At 33.6% G+C, this 21,684-nt stretch overlaps 2 protein-coding genes across 5 annotated transcripts; one reads left to right on the top strand and one right to left on the bottom strand.

The window, feature by feature from the left end:
• Nucleotides 1-4,313: 4,313 nt before the first annotated feature.
• On the bottom strand, nt 4,314-12,269 carry LOC101252508 (uncharacterized). Its single transcript, XM_004244480.5, has 5 exons — nt 11,170-12,269; nt 7,458-7,540; nt 6,500-6,611; nt 5,256-5,308; nt 4,314-4,833 (listed from the first exon to the last, which is right to left on the bottom strand). The coding sequence occupies exons 1-5, from the start codon at nt 12,041-12,043 to the stop codon at nt 4,690-4,692; spliced, it is 1,266 nt and encodes a 421-aa protein (XP_004244528.1). The 5' UTR covers nt 12,044-12,269; the 3' UTR covers nt 4,314-4,689.
• A 701-nt stretch (nt 12,270-12,970) lies between these two features.
• LOC101252203 (uncharacterized) lies at nt 12,971-21,158 on the top strand. 4 transcript variants are annotated; one of them, XM_004244479.5, is made up of 10 exons: nt 12,971-13,107; nt 15,607-15,931; nt 16,063-16,116; nt 16,915-16,998; nt 18,318-18,443; nt 19,654-19,721; nt 20,396-20,465; nt 20,545-20,610; nt 20,688-20,765; nt 20,840-21,158. In XM_004244479.5, the coding sequence occupies exons 2-10, from the start codon at nt 15,653-15,655 to the stop codon at nt 20,879-20,881; spliced, it is 867 nt and encodes a 288-aa protein (XP_004244527.1). In that variant the 5' UTR covers nt 12,971-13,107; nt 15,607-15,652; the 3' UTR covers nt 20,882-21,158. The 4 variants fall into 4 exon arrangements, with proteins under 4 accessions (XP_004244527.1, XP_069144761.1, XP_069144760.1 ...); XM_069288659.1 differs by having other exon boundaries at nt 13,105-13,149; XM_069288658.1 differs by lacking the exon at nt 12,971-13,107 and adding an exon at nt 14,583-14,694.
• Nucleotides 21,159-21,684: the final 526 nt, after the last annotated feature.

Raw genomic sequence — 21,684 nt, 5'->3', positions numbered from 1 at the left:
TTAATTCATGGTATTTCAAAAAAAATATTAAATGACTACGTAGTTAGTACATTGTACCTAATAAATTAATGTTATTTCAAAAAAAATTAATTAATTAATTAAAACTTGTAATAAGTAACTCGTAGTTGATTAAAGAGTCATTTAAAATTTGATTAAAATTAAGTGGGATTAGTTGAAGTGTATCATTAAAAACGTGTTAGATTTTTATATTATAAGGTGGTACTATATTAAGTTGTTGATTGAACCCATATCTATATTATTATTATTATTATCATTACTATATATAGTCCTTTGGATTTTTATAAATTGATTAAATTAGATTATTATTATCATTACTATATATAGTCCTTTGGATTTTTACGATAGTTCAGCCTACTAGTGATATTATTAGCTTCCTGGTAAAAATTTTTTTATTTATATATCAATATTTTTTCCGATATATATTATTGATATGAAATTTTTTATCTTAAGTTAGAGTGTCATATACACGATCGTTAAGGAGTTTTTTTGGTTCATTTTCTTTCGCTCTCACAGGACCATTCTTTATTTTTGTGGCTGACCTCATATGTTTGAAATAGTCACCACCTTTTTATTTTTAAAAGAAGAATAAATATTTCCTCATTCCGATGTAAACGATTTTTAAGCTTGATTTGACAAATTAAGAAATTTAAATTTTGTGGTTTTAAATTAAAGATGTATTAAAATATTTTTTAATTTTAGGATATAAAATATGTCAGTTGAAAAGTTAGAATTAAAGATAGACCTCAGATCAGGCTACTGGCCATCAGTTGAGGGTAAGGGAATGTGACATTCTGATGACAGTATTTCTGCTATAGTTTGCTATAATTATCACTCGCCACTAACATTAACATTATTACGTGGGCTGGCTTCGAGTTTGTATAATTAGTCGCGTTTGTATATGTATATAAGTCGCCGGTATATACATATATGTATGCATAATATACAAATTTTTAACCTATATACATATATAATTCACCTCTCTCCCACTCTCTGCCCTCTCTCGATCTCGCTCGCCTCTCTCATCCTATCCAAGTCTCGCTCGCCTCTTTCATCCCTCTCTCAATCTCTCTTGCCATGTATACAAATACATATGTATAATATACAATTATCTTACCAATATACATATCCAATTCACTTTTCTCCCACTCTTTTGCCCCTCTCTCTCGCCTCTCTCTCCCAGTCTTGCTAGCCTCTCTCCTCCATATAGCATGTAGCTACAAATTGTAATTATCAAACTATAGCTATAGAGAATAATTAATTCTTTTTAAGTGGATATATATAAAAAATTTCTAAAAATATATGTATCAACTTTGTGTATTATTAGAAAAATAATGCATGCATTACTAATATAGTAAATTTTGATATATTAGGAGTGCTTAGATTGATTACTGATATAACTATTCCTCAAATCTAACTTTAAAATGGATATCAATCTCCGAGTGAAAAAAAAATGATTTTTTATTTTTTTGATAATATTTTAATTTCAGTTTTTCCTGTGATGACATGTTTAAAGCCACAAAATTAAAGAATAATTTTGTTTTTTTTTTCTTTAGTTTGTCTAAAATCTGTTGGTGATATTTTAATTGTAAAAAAAAATTATTTATTAGGTATAAAAATTGATAAGAAAATGGTACATTACCCAATATATTTTTCACTTAATACACACTCAACACATTTTTTTTAACCATTCACCCAACCCAACAACCAAAATTAAAGCTCTGACACTTTTAAAATTGATATTCATCTTCTCCTTTTTTTTAAAAAAAAATAATAATATTTTTTTGAAAAAAATAAAATCTTATTTATGTGATGTATGAGAAAGTCTAAGTTCTTAATTATATTTTCTTAGTTATATTCATTTCTATTCAGTTTAAAATTTAAAAATTTAGAAAGTTCAAAAATTATTGTTACTCTGTTCATTTTATTTATTTTTTTAATTTTAATTTGGTACATCGTATATCTAAGAAAATAATTATCGATATGGTGTGTTTTACTCTTTTACTTCTATTAATTGATAGTGATTTTGAAGATATTTACTCATTATATTTTTCAAAAACATTAACTTAATATTAAGAAATTAAGAGTATGCGGAAAAAAAAAACTGTTAGTTCTTGATTTGTCGAAATAATAAGTAAAAAGAGAATCAAATTAGGAAATATTTGAGAAGTATTAATTTTGATGGATATTTATTATGTAATAAATAACGTAAATCAATCTATATATCAATTTCGTTTTTATTTTGTCTTCTTTTTTGACCTTTTCTTTTGTCAATTACAATTTGACTAATTTTATTATCATAATTAATCAACTTTTAATAAAATGTTTAAAACATAAATCATTGTTACTAATGCCCAATTCTAAAGATCTTCCTAATAAATTAGTGTAAAATGAAATGAAATATTTGACATTTATTCTTTGATTTAAAAAAGAAGAAGAAATATTGATATTTTTTTTTCATTTCACTTACTAATAAATGTGAGTGATTCACAAGTTGGGGCCTTATAAAATTGATATGTCATTATTATAAAAGCAACTCACATATATTTCTACCATTATAAAAGTGGCTCGTATATATCTTTCAAAAAAAATATTTTTTAATTTTAACAAAAATTGTGTGGATCATAGATCTTCAACCAAAAAAAAAAAAAAAACTTAAAATAACTTTTTCATTTTTGTTATATGAAAAAAAGATATATATCAGTAGTTTGAGTAACAATAGAGTAAATACGATGAGCCACTTTCACGATAAAATATAAATCAACACTAAATGACAAAATTGAACCGTATATTAAATTTGTTCCTACTTTTAATTTGGTGACCACAACAATCAAAGAGAAAGAAAAATATAACACATTTTTCACATCTTAGCTATTTATGATATTTTTCTTCGTTTTAAAGTCTCTTGCCAGCGATTTAGATAGAGATGGCTAATAATTTCTGTCATGGATCGCAATATAAAATATGACCCACAAATTTATATTTTATAGTATAATGATATAAATGGTATTAATAAGTTTATTTTTGTACAAAAGATTCTTGATGTGAAGAAATTATTCATAGCATGTGAAAAAAATTATCAAAAAAAAGTCATTTTCTACTATATTGGTGATTTGTTATAATAGTGAATCTTTGTAAAATTATGTGTGATAAAATTTTTTATAATAACATGTAATCATGGATATTTGTTTATAAATAAAACATGGATATGTCTGATTATTAGTTAATTCAATGCCTTAGGATATTCTGATTATGAGTGAACAAAATTGAATCGAAAATCAAAATAAACTACAAGTTAAATCAACTAAATAAGAAAATTGACTTGGTTTGATATTTAAGAAAATCTGAGTATATTTGGGTTACACTTCTTTTTTTTTTTCCAACTTAAAATTTTATAACATCAAGAAAATCAGAAAATTTTCAAATCAAATATGGCAAACAATGATGTTATTTCAATAACACTAGCAAAAACTCTAGTGTAATTAGCATATATCTAGAATACTAGATATGCGAGATACATGTATCTGGTGTGATGCATTATTCCTGATAAGTGAGCGAGATAATAGAGTGACAAGCGAGATGAGAGGGAGACGAGGCTATGAGATTCGTCTATGTATTCTAGATACATGCGAATCTGCTTGGTTAGTGTATGTACAACAAATTAACCTAATTTTTAGTTCATAAATTTTGAAATACATGTATCTAGACGTACTAAAATTTGCTAAGATTCATAATATTACAACATAATGTTTAAGTAATTAGCTCATCGGATTGTTGTATGTTACCCTTAAACTAATTGTTTTTGCCAATAGACCGACCCCATCCCGGCTCCGATCAAGCCTCAAGGGCTTATAAGTAACCCATCCCTTCATTTGAAGTTTAGTCTCAAAATTGTTCTTATCATTATCTTCTACCTATTTAAGCTATCACCGTTTTTGTATTAAAACACACCTCAATGCTAAGTTAATTTACATACGCCTATTATCGAGTTCGAACAATATTATAATATAATAATTTCCTTTGTATATATGTAGGTTTGCAAAATTGCTCTCAAAAAGTAAGAGAAAATAACACAAGAAAATATCATGAAGAAGAGTAAAGGCTAAGCTTATTAGAACAATTCATCCTGGAAATTATTGAAGCAAACAATAATCAATCAAACACCTTGCCAGTAGCCACCTAAGTTGTGCGGACTCTTCACTTTCAATTCCACACTCATGGCGGATTCTCTCAAAATATACTATTTTTGAAGAATCCGACACACCCATTGACATTTTTGAAGAGTCGGAGCAAGATTCAAACAAGGAAAAGATCTTGAAGACCAATTACTAAGTGAGTTACTTGTTAATTTCACTCTTCAAACTATCACAAAGTTAAAAATGTCATGAGGCCCCGGTACACAGAGTTACATACACGTCCTGGTGCGTGCAAGTTATTCTAGACACCGTTGTTATAAAAAAAAAAAAATCAAAAACATGGTAATCTTACATTTGTCTCTCCTTTCAAAGACCAGTTATGAGCTTCCCTTGGGAGGTAGTGAACCAAACAACAAAAGTTCATCCTCCTCATCACCTCTCCCCCCAACCGAGAGGAGAAGTTTTAGTATGGAAAAAGCTTCCGGCAATCTGCCAAAGAAAAACTGCATTCAAGTACTATGTCGTATGTGCTGGTCTAGAACTTGTAATCTGGGTTGTCTCGGAGGCCAAGCTTAGAAAGAACGAGGCAGTAAGAGTCCCAATCTGTCCTTCGCAGATACTTCAATAACTTCTTCCTATTTTGAACCATTTGTTGTAGACCCTTACGAGAGTGCTTATCCTTAAAAAAATGATAATTGACGACAATGCATAGAAAAATATTAGCCAGCAGATGTATAACATAACAATTCATGCATAACCACGTATCATCTATGTATACCAGCTTGAAAAAGTAAACAGTGGACGTCTAGCTACTTATGTAAAGATCCCTATAAATAACCAGCTCACAATCTAAAGTAATGAAGTTCTGTGGCAAGATAATAGATAAATGATTAATGGACCATCTTATATGACAAGTGTTTGCAATTCGTTAGCGCCAGACAATATGTCATCTATTCTTTTTTTCCTCTGAGTTGGCATTTCAAGAACAATGAGGCTTTACCATATGACAATGACCAACAATGTGCTATAAAATGGAGTTTTTGTGATATGCATGTTCCTAGAAAAAGATGCTCAATTGGGTAAATCCAGCAGAAAAATCACCTTTTTGTGAAGAACTGAAGATAGGTGCTTTATTTTTGTTGTAAGCTGAGCCACTGAAAACAAAAAAAAGGAGGCTAACATTAATATACAATGTAAGACAAACTATAAATATCATTGGAGCAGCACATATGTGGCTTGAACTTCCATTTGAGTATTAACTTTAAACAAAATCAAATTCGAGCAACTTTCTTACATATGTTTCTTTAACAAGTTCAAGAGAAATAACATCTATCACAGCAAAATTAAGGTATTAGAAGCTGGACGACAGGAGATCTACAAAGAACTTTGGGGTCTCTATACACATGTTGCCCAAAAAAAAGGAATAGGTTGCAATATCTCGCTTAATCCCACTCGGTCCCTGGAGTTCACCATTAGGGGCTGTTTGATTGGGATATATATTTCACGAGACATTTCAATGACTGGGAAATAGATAGGGTGGCACAATTGTTACATGTAATTGATGAGTTTAATGGTTTTGCTGCAAGGTCAGACACAGTCTCGTGGGTACACTCTGAGGATGGAAGATTCACAGTTGACAAGCTCTATAAGAAAGAAATGGGAACTCAACAAGGCCTCATATTGGCTAGATGGAAATATGTATGGACAAGCCAAGCACCAACCAAGATCAAATGTTTTGTATGGTTGATAGCTAAGAGAGCATGACTGACTCAGGAGGTACTGCAGAAGATACTCTATTGGCAAAGTATCAATAGGTAGGCTAAAGGATGGGAAGAGGAAGCAATTTGGGCAAATTCGCACTGCAAAGTCAAGCAAGTACAAGCTGAGATATATAGGATGGCATTCGCTGCAAGTGTCTATCTTATTTGGCAGGAAAGGAACCAACAAATTTTCCAGAAGCTAACAAGAACCCCTGCAATGCTGGCAAAACAGGTTGTTCAAGAGGTGCATATAAGAGGAAGAACAAAACCAAGACTAAGCAATGTATTACAAACTCTGAATTTCTAGCACCCACGTGCAATATGCGTGGCTAAATTGGTGATACTGTAGAAAGGATCTGGTAGTAATAGCAGAGAATGGGAGTTGTCCAGTTTGCTTGTGTTACTGATCTGTAATGCTCATTTGGTATGAAATATTTTATTTACCCAAAAGAAAGATGCATACATGGTCAAGTCTGAACTCTTGAGGTCTGCAAGCCATGATGTTACAAACTAGAAACTAAAGGTAGTAAAAACAAAAAAGTAGCAACCTTAAAAAACAAGACATCATAAATCTAGATCACTAACCTTGAACACGAGCAGATCCACAATCAGACTCTGACATTTTAAATTCATCTCTAACTTTTTGTAGCTCCAGTTTCATTTTTTCCCCAGATGACATGTTATCTGGGTGAAAGAACTGTTCAAAATTATCAATAAGTTATTACATTCACTTAAACGTAAGACAGCCGCATTGACAATAGATATCAGATCGCTGATGCTACTTGTTGTACTAAACAAAGTAACAAACAGAAAGAAATAATAAGAGAATAAGAAACAAGGATGAGTTTCTGTAAAATATGGCTGCAAATCAAGACCACCATCAACTGTGCCTCCCCTTTTCCTTCTATAATTTCTTTTTCTTGATTGCGAAATTTAAAAAGAACAGGCCAAACTGATGCACAATATGACAAAAAGCAATTTACTCTGGACTATACATCTTCCGATCAAGCCATTATTTTTTACTGACATGGTAAAGCAAAATATAATTAGTATGATTGCCTTCACCTTTTGCTGTAATGCTGTTCAAGTGTTGCTTTTATAATTTTAAGCCAAATGCATCCACCTTCTACTAGAAAGGAAAGATTACACTTGCTGCTTAGAGAATTGTTGAAGGCAAGAGATCATTATGATTTCTGAAATGAATGCTCCATAGGTGACTCTGTATTCAAAACCTAACACTTAAACTATTCAGTGAAGGCTGGAAATCAAAAAGGGTTTATCTGAAGGAGATATTTGCCATGAACAATAGAATTAGAAGTAAAATGCTATTTTTCTTGCGACTGAAAAATCCATTTGAGGCAAACCCTACACCAACCAGAGTCTTCAAAACTCCGGGATAATGGGCCTGTCGCTCTATTCTCCACTTAAATACCAAGCTAATTCACAAGTCCCTCAACCTTTGTCACTTCAATTACGTCCTAGGGCAGAATTAGAAGGAGCAGAATCATTGACAGAAAGAATTTGAGAACAAAATGTTACTTGCCTTTTCAACCAAGTGTTCTTTTGGTGGATGCAACATAAAGCTTGGAGTACCACCCAGCTGCCCCAAGACATCAAGTCTCTGAACTGTAAAAAGTAATTGTAATCAACATATGATATATCATAAAAGATATTTTCACTATACTCTACAAAAAGCATTTTCTGCTTACCAGAAGCACCAAATATAAATCTAGGTGCCGTATCAAAGAACAGAAGTATTGATATTAACCCTCGATGAACACTGCACTTTAAGCTAATGAATAAGAAACCAAGTGTGTAACAAGCAAAGTGACCATTGGTACACTAATCCAGCGTACAAAGATTGCAAAAATATTATAAACACAAAAACCCATTGATATCAGTGTTAAGGCTTTGCACATTTTCAACAATAATGTTACATTTTCTGAGTAACATTGTGCAGATAGATAACAACATTTTATTTGGCCCAAGTTTGACTTCAATGATGTTTATTAAAGTCATCAATATAGGAGTGTCATTTGAGCCGTTGTTGCACAGGAATCGAACTGCTGAAAAATTATATATTATTCAGCTGCAGAAGCTCTTGGAAGTGATCTCATTGAACCCCTAACAGATGCTCGGGATCATGATGCTGCTAATAACATAGTACACAGAGTGATAAGGGGTGAGAGTTGGACTGGACAGTTTCCAGTTAAGAATAAGCAAGGGGACTTCAAGAGGGCAGTGGTAAGAAAGATAGGGGCAGGTCTCACAAGGCTCATTCTAGATGAGTGTCAAAACACTCATTTGGAATTTATAGGGGCTGAACAATAAAAATAAGAGATGCACCTTGAAATATTTCATTAATAATAAATGGGAAACATACATCATTTGTTTACAAGAAACCAAAATTGAGGAGTGGACCAGCTCTTTAATTATACAGGTTTGGGGAAATAGGTGCATTTCTTGGGTAGAACTCGAGGCAATTGGAACCAAAGGAGTATTCTTATTATGTGATAAGAATACAACTTTTAACTCTAGCTCCTCTTGTTGAAGAGATCTCATGGAGAGAAAAGTCTCGATGTTTATGACTAAAAGAAGGTGATAAGAATACAACTTTTTTCCGGAGAATAATGAACTCTTGTAGAAAGAGGAACTGCATTAATAGATTGAGGATTGGGGATGATTTAATTGAGAACAAAGAGCTGATAAAGGAAGGAATCCAAGAATTCTATCAGAAGTTGTACAAAGAAGAAGAAGCTTGGAGACCCTTGGCTGTTTTTTGAAGGACGCTCCACTATCTGTGCTGAACAAAAAGAGGAGCTAGAAGCACCTTTCAATGAACAAGAAGCATTAGATGCCCTCAAATCTTGTGCTCCTGACAAAACACCAAGCCTGGACGGTTTTACTATAGCCTTTTTCCAGAAATCATGGAGCTTTATAAAATCTGACATAATGGAAGTCCTCACTTTCTTCCATCAGAATTGCCAAGTAGTGAGGTCTTGCAATGCCACTTTCATTGCTCTCAGCCCAAAGAAGAAAGGTGCCCTGGAACTAAAGGACTTCAGGCCTATAAGCCTTATAGGCAGTGTTAACAAACTTTTGGTGAAGACTCTAGCTGAGAGGCTTAAAAGGGTGGTATCCTCGCTAATCTCAGACCAACGAAGTGCATTTATGAAGGGACGACAAATTACTGATGCATCCATGATCGCCAATGAAGTTTTAGACTGCAAAATCATAAGTGGTGAATCTGGGATCTTATGCAAATTGAACATAGAGAAGGCCTCTGATCAACTAAATTGGCTTATCTGGTCAATATTCTAAAACAAATGGGATTTGGTGACAAGTGCATTAGATTGGTTTTTTTCTGCATCTCAACGGTGAAGTTCTCAATCCTATTAATCAAAAGTCTAATGGGATTTTTCTCCTCCCAAAAGGGGCCAAGGAAGGGAGACCCACACTCTCCTTTCCTCTTTATTTTTGGCTATGGAGGGCCTCTCTCAAATGCTGGCAAAGGCAAATGAGCCACAATGATACAAGGGTTTCAAGTGGGCAGGGATTCTTCAACCTCAGTTATTGTATCTCATTTGCTCTATGCTGATGATACTCTGATTTTTTGTGGAGCAGATGTCAGCAAGTTTATAAGCTCAATACTACTCTCATGGTCTTTGAATCTATTTCTGGTCTTTACATTAAAATGATCAAGAGCATAATATACCCCGGCAACGAGGTCCAAAACCTAGAGAAATTTGCTGACATACTTAGTTGTAACATAGGCTCCTTTCCTACCACTTGCTTGGGTCTATCATTTGGTGCAAAATTCAAATACCCTGAGATTTAGAATGTAGTAACTGAAAAGATGGAAAAGAGACTAATTACATGGAAACTTCAGTATCTATCTATGGGAGGACGAGTAACTCTTATCAAGAGTGTTCTGGATAGCATTCCTACTTATTGTACATCTCTATTTCCAATGCCAAGCTCAATTCTAAAACAAATAGATATGCTAAGGAGAAGATTCCTTTCGGAAGGAAACATCCAAACTAAAAAATTCCCTTGGTGAAATCGCAAAACGTCACTCGGCCCAAGGCTCAAGGAGGTTTGGGACTCAGGAACCTACAACTACATAATAAATGTTTGCTTTTGAAGTGGCTTTGGAGGTTTGGACAAAATGAGGCAGGGTAGTAGAGGGGTATAATTAAAGCCAAACATGGCATCCTTGATAACTGGAGGCCAATGGAGCCGGGGTACACATGGTGTAGGGGTTTGGAACCACATCAACAGCCTCCAAGATGACTTTTTCGGTAAAGTGCTTTCCAAAGCTGGTAGTGGACTCAAAATAAGATTTTGAATAGAAAAATGGCTTGGTGACACTGTACTAAAGGAGTCCTTCCTTATGCTATACCAAATAGTCACTAACAAGAATGCTACAAATGGCTTGATGCAGCTCTTTATTTTACTAGTAACTTTGCATCTCCTTGATTCCTTACTAATATAGTTTGATTACTTCACCCAAAAAAAATTTCGTGTGAAGGCTTTGCACATTTTCCACAAAAATGTAACATCTTATGAGTAAAGTTTTGCGAGAAACTTTTCTACCCATGGTAGTTCTCGTGAGGTGCTCTTATGCGACTTGGTTCCTAGAGAAGAATCATCAGAAAAAAAATATTTTTTTTGAGGATACATCAGAAAAAAATATATACAATCACAAAATATGTATCAGAATCAATGAATCAATCAGTAGATGACCTCAAATAGTTCCAAATACTTATTACCACTACACTTACATATTGTCGATTATATTTATAATTATGATAGTGGTTGTACAGCCAGCTTTTGTGCACCTCAATTTTTCCACGGGGTACCGACTAAATCCTACCAGCACAAATACCAAATAGCTCATCCCCCCCCCCCCAAAAAAAATGCTTAGAAATATGGAAGAAATCACCTAACAATTTTTTTGCTATAGGATTTGAACAATGTCTCCCATGATTCTCGTTTCATTTATTGACCCCTATACCACACCCGTGGTGCAACTACACTTGCATTTCTTGTAGCATTATACACATGTGTGTGTTGTGTGGTGTTATTCACCAAGATACAAACTTTATGCTTAAAGTTCCTATGGCTGCTTGTTTACAGTTAAAAACACTACATAATAATATAATACTAACTAGATCACTCACACCATAACATTTAGCATACATGGTTCTACAAACAAACACGAAAATTGCACTTCAAAGAAAAAAAAAACTCACTCATTGTCTTCTTAAACTTGGACTTCAAATCACCATTCTGACTGATTATATAAAGAGACTCTTTCAAATCCTTATACACGCCACCAGCTACCATCGTCTTGCTCTCGATCTCATCAGCTTCCCTCACCTTCATCAATCTTTCGTTCAACTCATGTAACGAAAACCAACCTTTCTCCTCCTTCTTTACAGGCCTCAACATTTTCAACTTCTCCCCTAATTCACCATGCCTATAATTCCTAGTAAACTCCATCTTCATCCCTTCGTAATCACCTTCTTTATCCCTCATCATCTCCTTCCCAAAAATAGATGCAGGCAAATTCCCACTCCCACCAATCACCATTCCTGACCCTTTCACATCTTTACCCATATCAGGTCTCATCTTAAGACTATCCATATATCGCGAAAGTGATAAAGTTTCATACAACTTCCCTCTACTCTCATTCTGGTTGTTATTGTAGTTGTTATTCTCCCTTAAGTTACGCAGACTAGAACTAATTGCATTAAACGCAAGTTTTCCAGCTGGGGCTGGGGTTGGTCTCTGATTCGCATTGTAAGGAACTTCAGACTTGACATTTCTTTGATACAGTTCTTTAAATGACGTGGGTGATGGTGCTGAACCAGTACGGATACGGTATCCTGCAAGGCTTTTTCTTACTTCGTCAAGAGCTTCAGATTGTGAAGATGGGTTTTGGGGATTACTGGCAATAGATGAAAAAGAGAATGGTTTAGGTGTAGGTGCTTGATTCGGCTCAGATTTAGGTGTTTCGGTATGTTCAGGATTCGAATTTGATGTAGAAGAAGAAGAAGAGAAGAACTTTACCTTTGAGTGTTTCAGTTTCGGCCGGAATTGAACAAGTTTTGTGGTTATCGCCATTGTTGAGAGCTTCTTTGGAGGTTTAAGGTTTTTTAGGGCTTTTTTTTGTTTCTTTAGAGACGATGACAACTTTTAAGGAGAAAAAAAATAAATTATTTTTCTCTTTTTACAATAAAAAAAGTTTAATATATTCTCCAGTCGAGTTTATTGACATTTTTCAAATTTCAAGATTCAAATAAATTTATACATAAATTTTACGTAACTCTCTTGAAAAAAAAAATCGTCATATAAATCTAGGCAAAAAGAGTTAATAGTAACTAAAATTAGATATATAAAACCAGAAAAAAAAAAATTTGGCCAGAATGACATTTTACTTTTTGAACATTTTTTTAAAAACTTAGTTTATTTTGAAATTAAAAAAATATTTTAAATTTTTTATATTTATAATCAAATTTTCTAGTCATTTAGCAATATCCTATATAACCATCTCAATTATATCGATTTGTCTTCGATCTAGTATATAGGTTTATATTTGAAAATATTATAAAATATATTAATATATTAGATGAAACATATTGTTAATATATAAATGAAAAAGAGACTGAAAAATATTTTAATTTTGATCGATATTATTATTATGATACTTAAATTTATGGAGAATTTTTTTCATTTCGTCCCTACACTATTTAATAGTGTATGTTAAAAGTATATATGTGTCTAGGTGAATACATTAGTATTTATAATTATGTAATATTTTTTATGTCCACGTGGAAATATATATACGTTTAAAATACACTTTTAAATTATGCATGATAAAATATTCTTTTCAAATTTTAGTATGGTTACAATAAGTTCGATCAAAGTTCGAATATATTTCAAATTTTTTTTAATTTTTATATAAATTAAAAAGATCTTCGCAATTTTCAAAATAACTATAAACTTATATAAAAATTTTATAATTTTATTAAAAAATAATATAAATCATTTCGATACGATTAAGATTAAATTAAAGGAAAAACTCATCCGTTTTAAAAAGTTTGTAAGGATAGATATTAGAGTGTGAAGTGAAGTGTAGAAATAAAGACTCCATTTTTAGGCTAATTTTTGCCATAGATTTCTTTGAGGTTTGTCAATATCTCTGTTTCTCTTTCATTTTGCTTTTCTGGGTAATGTTCCAATGTGGGTTAAAAGTATATTTTTTTTCTTCAAATTTGATTTTTGTTGAATAAAGTTTTTGCCTTGCTTGTTAGTTAGTTAGTATTACATCATACAAATCCTGTTTTCATTTACTTGAATCTTTGAACTGATAGAGGAAATTGAGTTCAGGAAGAGAAAAGGGGTTCTTTTTATTTGAACATTTCATTTAAAGATTGAAGCTTTTTCCTACTTTGATTGTCATTTTTGTTATGGCTATTGTTTGGTGTTTTTATTTTGTTGTTGTCTATAGTATTTTGATATGACTGTCTTCATTTTTGTTGATTTCGGTCTATCGAAAATAACTTCTTTGCCTTCCAAGGTAGGGGTAAGGTCTGGTTATGTTGGTAGTAGTGATGTTTCTAACCTTTTCAACAAACAGTGGCTATAAGATAGGGAATGGGCATGAATATGGGTATGGGAATCTAGTCCATTTTAAGTTATTGGGTTCTAAAATTGATAAATTTTGCATGTTCAGTAAATCTCTAAAGACAAATACAGGATTTGGACCAAAGCTATTGGGTCCGGACGAACTTGTAAGCTATACTCTAGCTCCGCTTCTGATGAGCACTTTGATGGTAATTTATAGGTTTGTTTAAGTGAATGAAGTTTAAGATTGTACAGAAAGTTGGCTTGTGATATAGCTTTGCCTGATCCTCGACCAATTAAGCAAGAACTATAAATAAAGGACCTAGGTACCCTATGACATATTTTATATTGGTTAGAAGGTATGTTTTAAACCGTGGAGTAGGTGTCAGGTTTCTGGAAGCTATACAAAGGGAAGTAGAATAGATGGGTGATAAGATATTATGGTGAAAAATCAATGGTCTGAGTAATGTAAATACGCGGTTCGAGCAGTTAGTGGTGGAAAGCTATAGAAACTTGGTAGGTGTGTATGGGTGACGAGAAAGACAAATAGGAACCTATACGAGGTAATTGCAAGAAATTTTTCACAAGGCAGATAAATGATTGGCCCTCATGGATTTGGTTTAGAGGTAAGAATGCAATGCAGGATGCTTGAGTAGAGCGCACTTCACAAGCTAGAACATTACTGTTGACTGAATTTTTGTATTTAAGTCGGGGCTGAATAGAGAAGAGGGACATATTCCAATCATCCTCTTTCAACCACAAACATCTGGACTTTTGTCTCCGGAGGCCTCCTCTGCTTTGGCCAACCTCTGAATTTCCAGATTGAGATTCAAAATCTGAGATTTTTCCTCTTGAATCTTCATTCTGCCTTCAGTTGCGTGCTCATGTATTAGTAGTTCTTTCAGACAGATATTCTCCAAATTCTCATGTATTTTTCCGAAGGCCGAACTGTTCCAAGTCAAGAGTATATCTGAACTGGCTGGAGCCTACCTTATCCATGCTTCTAAGAGGAAAAAATAAATCCCAATATTTAGAAGTAAATATGGTTACCTTTTGAACAAAAGATGCAGGACTAAACATGGATCCCTTGCCTCTTTCTTCGGTGTCACTAGTCAGAGGTGCCTCCAATGCAGCTTTCCTTGCAAAAGGTTGTCTCTTTACTGAATGAAGAGGGTGTTTGGATTGGCTTATTTTAAGTGCTTTTGGCTTTTAAGCTCTTCTACTATTTTTTGTAGTTTTGGGGAAGATAAAAAAAATGCTTTTAAGCACTTATTTTTACGCCAGAAGTACAAAAATAAACTATAGATAAAAGTTGGGTATGGCCAACTTATAGCTTTTAGCTTTTATAGCTTATAAGCTATTTTGGAAAATCCAATCCAAACACCCTCGAAGTCTTCCAGAATATACTGCAGGAGGTTCAGCTATGTCAACCAGTCATACCATTATGGAATGAGTTAACTTCCGTCTGCATTTTTGCTCCAAAAATGATCTGCAGTACCTTGTCAACAAACTCAATTTTAGGAAAAAGTGGAAGATGAAACAATAGAATCCACTTCTCGTTCGCTCTTAAACAGTATTGCATATCATTTTGCCTCCATAGAGACCCATATATCTGTCTCTGCTTTTTGGGACATCTAGTAGTTGTTAGAAACATGTTTTACAAATACTCTTACTTCCACACTACATTTATCATATTTGGACTTTCTTTTACCCATGTAGATTGGATTAACTCATTTCTAATAGTTATTGACTTATTTCAAGTTAGTGAAATGTCATTGTTTATCTGCTTTGGTAAGATCTCACAACTTACACTCTGAGCAAGAGATTCCTTAAGACAAACCTACCTAAGATTTTGATTCTGAGAACTTTCCATATAAATCTACAAAGTTTGTTTAAGGAACACTCTCTTCAACCAGAAGCCATGTAAATTCTGATTCCATATACAGTTGCATGAGTTGCACTTGTTTGATGATTAGAAGTAGAGGCCTTCTGTTGTAGAAGCTAACTGACGCATCAACATAGTTTCCTAAGCACTTCCTTTTATATTTGTTCTCTTGCAGGTAGTTAAACTTTCTCACAGACTATTGGCTGTTGATTGCTTCTCCTATGTCCAATCGGATGGTGCTTAGCTACACCAATTCATTTGCATTATTTAGACCTAAATTTAATGGCCATTTCATTCCCTCCATATACCACTCTGATGTGTTATCCTTGACGAGGCATGTGTCTTCCACAACTGCTCTCTCCTTTTGTCAGCTTCAGGCATCAAAACATCATGATAGTGCAGTTACTGTTGCAAGTGATGTTAGATATGGTAGTAAACAGATTATAAGTGTTGATTCGACACTGTATGACTACATATTGACCAATGTTAGAGAACCAAAGGTAAAGGCTCTGGTTGCAATCCCATAGTAATTTGAGAAGAGAACCAAACGTGGGGAAAACAAAGATTAAAAGAAAAATAAAGGAAGGAGGCTCCATCAGGTATTCATTTTTTCTCTTTGGTTGGATTTCAGATTTTGCGTGAACTTAGGGAGGAGACAGCAACAATGCGAGGTAGTCAGATGCAGGTAATCCATTAGCCTAGGCTTTGCTGACTGTTATATTCCTTTACCTCCCTCCTGAGTAAGTTCTGTTCTGCTGTCCCCACTGTTCATGGTTTTGATACATGCACATGATCTCTTTCTAGTCTAAGACTTTAAGAACCTGTAAAGTTTCTGTATTTAATTACGAAGTGTCTCTTTCATACTTGAAAAATCTAAAGGATCATTTGCAAAAGAAGGTTATCTACGGATGTTATTATGACCCTTTGTCCCTCTGAACTTATTGGACGTGTGGTTCCACGGCACATAACAACTGACTGAGTCTGATTAAATAAAAAGAATTCTGTGGTTGTAGAAGTTTATCCTTTGTAATTCACTCAAGTGGATATGTGCAAAACCGACTCTCTAGATTGAGTTGAAGAAACTTTGTAACTTTAAATGAAAGACAATCCAAGTCACTCATCATATAGTGGAGTGGATGAGATATGGTTATAGTTTTCTGGAAGAGAATTTGTCAAGTGTGATGAGTTTTTTGACCATGCACTTCTATAGTAAAGCATGGGGCCATGGGGAGGAAACTTTTCTCTTTCAATTGCAAGTCTTGAAAGTTCACATTCTCCTCTTTTATGCTCCTTGAGGGAATAATGTGCTCCCTCTGCAAAAGTCTCTGAAGGTGAACCGATTCTTTATTTTCCCTTCTATATTATTGGCTTACAACTTTGCTATATAAGATAGGGCAGTGATTAGCAGTGATGATTTTTCTCATGAGGAGATTGACAGATTCTCTACACTTCAATATTGACTAACTGCTGTTCTTAGTATTAGGTGTCACCGGATCAAGCACAACTACTTGCTATGCTCGTCCAAATTCTTGGGGCAAAAAGGTGTATTGAAGTGGGAACATATACTGTAAGTCTACATTATGAACTCATAGTCATGGACATGATTTATATTTTTGCCTAAATGTTTTTCTTAACTCATATTAAAAGTTTGGTACTTTCCTATTCAAAAGAAAAGTTTGGTACTTCCCCTTTAAATATATGTGGACACGCTGTTCACAACTTATGCTGCAAAAGCTACACAAATGGCAAATTGAAAATGCCAAAATTTTGGAAATGTGTTTGCTACCTAGACTAGTCGACAACAATGTCTTGAATAAATTAGATTTGTGGCACTGGATGCGTTTGATGATGTGCACCTTCTTCTGTCGTACTTTAATATGGACTGATTGGAGGTTGCACCTCTCTTATCCTTTATGTAGGTTCTTTTTAGTCAATAAATCCTTTATGTTGGTCTTCTTGGTATCAAAAGTAACAAAAATCTAGAGAAAGAGGGTGAGAGGAAGGGAACTTGATCTTCACTTGTACCTTCTCTATATCATTCTAAATTTTCCGGATGTACGTGAAGGGACAAATATTTCCTAGTATTCATCGTAGGACTATTTCAATTTGTGTTGAAGAGTGTAGAGATAAGATGGCCTTATAGAGGTGAAGTGCTTAAAGAGAAAAACTAGCCCGAAAATGTTACGGAAGAAAATAGTATAGTACATTGGCTGCTGGGTGAGTTCTCCACCATGGAAGAAAAGGAGAGAAAGTATAGAAGGCATGCTAGGAGTATCTCATCATAGAGGAGGTGCTTGACCGTGGGCTTCATAGAGGGACTCATGACAAAAGGCTCATGTAGAATGGAGTATGAGGGGAATTGGGTCATTTGTGGATGAAGGACAAAGAACAAAATAGGAAAAAGGAGACAGAACTCTTCCGCTGCTTGTGAGTGTTTGCTATTTGAACTTCTTGTCTAGCTGGTATACTTTCCTGGTATTGTAATCTGTCCCTTATCCCTTGTCGAGGATACAGTAATCCCTCAAACCTGGAGGAGAGCCTATTCGTTGTGCCATCAAATACGGAATAATATGGGAAATTTCTTTTTCCAGATTATTATCTTGCATGCCAAATGACAAATATAGGAATGTGTTTCCTGTTTTTGCTTTCATTTGAAATTTGATGAGATAGAAAGCTAAAAGGTAAGAAAGCAAAGAAGCACACATGCATTAGGGGAAGTCTTTAACTGCGTGTGTTTAACCAGTATAATGAACTTGTATGCAACCTATTTCAGGTTTCTGTCAGCGATGATATTTATTCATATTGCCTTTTAGTACATTGAGTGTTGTTTTCCTCTTCTATTGGCTGTATTATCGGTCATTAATATGAGTCATTCTTGTCCCACAGGGATATTCATCCTTGGCTGTTGCCTTGGTCCTTCCAGAAGGGGGTCATTTAGTTGCTTGTGACAGAGATGGCAAAGCAATTGAGGTTGCAAAAAGATATTATGACCGAGCTGGTGTGTCACATAAGGTGATTCTGGTGTCTCCCTGTGTGATTCATAAGATGTAATCTATTTGTTATACTTGAGAGATAATGATTTTAGAATTTCATATGAATCATAAGATGCAATCTACTAAAAATAGAAGTAATTGTTGACCTTATTATTCATCCATCCATCTATCAACCATTCCACTTTTCCAAACTAAGCGGGATTTGTTATATGGATTCTCTGTATTTGGTTTGGTATTATGGCATATTCCAATAATGTTAAAAGAATCTCTTCTTAGGAAAATCAAGGGCTTTCTAAAAGTAGAGCTTTTACATTTCACACTTATCCTACCTGGACCTGATATAAGAGTAACATCAACCAAGTTTTAATCCAACTAGTTGATATCACGTAAAATCCTTTGTTTACGTTCTGTTCTGTACTCAGGTAATTCCTGTTGATCCATAGAAACTCGAGAGTTTTTTAGATGAATTCCAAATGTGATTTTAGGTCTATGTCGTCTCTTTTATTACCTTCAATCATCATATTGGTGCACCAATAGACTGATGCTTTTGGAGGTTTACCTAAGACATGGTTAAACCATCTCAGGCATCAATGCACAATTTATTCTTCTCTATGTGATACGTCCACCTTTCTGTGTTGTTATTACTTCTGATCTTGTCCAACTTCGTATGTACTTTCACATCCACTTTGATATCTACATTTTCATAATACATATCTTGTGGATATGATGGACCTTAGAGGCTTCAAATTCGCTCTCGCATAACATGCTAGTCGCAAAATTATTATGTATAGCTTGATTTTCATTTGACTAGGTATCTTCGTTGCATACACTGCTATAGCATCTCTCAACCATTCTTTTCTAATTCTATGTGATATATCCTCATCTCTCATGCTATTTTCCTTGAAGACAAAGTCTACTTATCTGAATTGTCTGCATTGGTGCATTAAAATTCGGTTCAATCTCATGTCAGTACTGTTCTCTTTTATGGAGTCTAAGCATGCAAATATTTTCTTTATTAATTCTATATCTGCTAAAATTCTTCTACTTCAGAGTACTTTATACTTTCTAGGGGGTTTTATTGGCTGCATAACATAAAATTTGAAACATGAACTGTATTTCTTATTTTGTATCAACTTATCATTATTCATGCTTATTTAGGGTGAAGTAGGATAAATATGTGCTTAAATGTCTCTGATGTTCATATCACTGATAGTTTGATTGTGCATTAGGTGGATGTACGACATGGTCTAGCAGCAGATACTTTGAAGTCTTTGATTCAAAATGGTGAAAGTTGCAGGTAAATTATCTGGCTGAGGGTGTTTAGTTACCGACTTTTGCTTTCATAAATTTGCTGTCAACTCTATACATGAGTGCATGGGTGGAGCTGGGGGGAGGGAAAGCGGTTCATCTGAACACCCTTCGCCAAAAAGTAAACTATATATATTTTAAGGTCAATTATGTTTTATGCATTAATAGATGTTGAATTTCCATGGCTTCGTTGTACGTTTACATCGTTATATTTTGAATTCCCTTAGTGAAAATCCCAGCTCCGCCACTATGAGTGACAACTCATATAGAATTTATGTTTCTTCCCTTTTTAGCAACTGCTTCTAGATAAACTTAGCACCATTACAAGGTATAAAAGATGTGATTTTCGAGTCAGATGCCTCATTCTGAAAAGGCTATGATGGAGTATGGTTGGATTAAGATACTTTCTAATATGCAATGTGACAATACTAAACCCTTTTTTCTAGTTAAGTTACTTTCTTTCTATAAACTTCCCTCGCTTGCACTACTTCGAGATTGAAGGTTGATGGCTAGAAGAAACAGCAGTAGCTATCAATCTATCTGTCATGGTGAGGAACAAATTCAGATGTCTCGAATATTTATATTTAGAGGAAACAATTCGTTGTCCTTTCAGTGACATCGACAAAAAGAGGGAAGTCATTCACTATATACCTCCATTTGCAGATATGATTTTGCATTTGTTGACGCAGAAAAGAAAATGTATCAAGAGTACTTTGAGTTGCTGCTACAACTGGTGCGTTGCACGTCTAAAATTACTGTATTGTTTACTAAACCTGGCAATTTGAAGTTGTAAAAGCCATTCCCTTTCACAGGTAAGAGTCGGAGGTCTTATTGTAGTCGATAATGTCCTATGGCATGGAAGAGTTTCCGATCCACTGGTAAAAAAAAAAAAAACAGTTTCCGAGTTTGTCAACTCCATAATATGATTCAGATTTAACTGATATCTTCTTATCAGGTAAATGATTCCAAGACTCTTAGCATTAGAAACTTTAATGAAAACTTGATGAAGGATAACCGCGTCGACATCAGTATGGTAAGCATGAGTTCATCTTGTTTGTTTCTTCATTTATAATGAAGTTCTGATATCATTTCTCTGGCTTTGTTAAGGTGCCTATTGGTGATGGTATGACAATTTGTAGAAAAAGATGAAGCTTAAAAAGAGGTTAGATATTGAAAACTACCTTAGCCAAGCCATTTTATGCTTGTTTAGTCTAAGTTTCTAGTGTAATATTTTGTTGTTTCACTTATCCATTTGTAAGAGAGTGTAAGTTTATGGCGCTAATTCAAATTTAGTAGGGCTCCAATATGGGTATCAGACATCGGGTGGAAAATCAAAAAAAGAAATTTATTTGACTTCTCACCTTGGACTTTTTGAATTCCGATTTACTTCGTCTTGAAATATTTATCGTGATTTTCATTTACGCAACTGACATTAATTAGGAAGGGGTGTTTGATTATTGTACCTTTATTATGTCTTAAAGATGTCATATCTCTTTATTGAATATTAAATATGTTTATATCTTTTTTATAACAATATTTTACCTGCACAAGTATAATAATTGTCTATATACGAGTAGTATGTTATTTTTAAAATTACTATCTTATAACAATCATCTTCCATAAAAAATATAACCTAAAAAATTATAGATCTAGAGATTTTTGATCAAATATTTTAATACACCATATATATATATATATATATATATATATATATATATTCATCTTTAAATAATTTTTCTTTTCTATAAAAAAATATGATTTAAGAATAACATTAAGAAAAGAAGACCTCATTTATTTAGGAAAAATCTTGAAACCAATCATACTAATATAAACAATATATATATTTTTTTAAAAAAATAATTAGATTATTTGTGTCTATATTTGCCTATAATAATTTATTTAAATACTAAATATCATTATGAACGTATAACAATCGATCACTAGGACAATAA

Source organism: Solanum lycopersicum, chromosome 8 (genome assembly GCF_036512215.1).
Source record: "Solanum lycopersicum chromosome 8, SLM_r2.1".
Taxonomy (NCBI): Eukaryota; Viridiplantae; Streptophyta; class Magnoliopsida; order Solanales; family Solanaceae; genus Solanum; species Solanum lycopersicum.
Note: the sequence above shows the minus strand (reverse complement) of the source record. Positions and strands in the feature narration are given on the sequence as shown.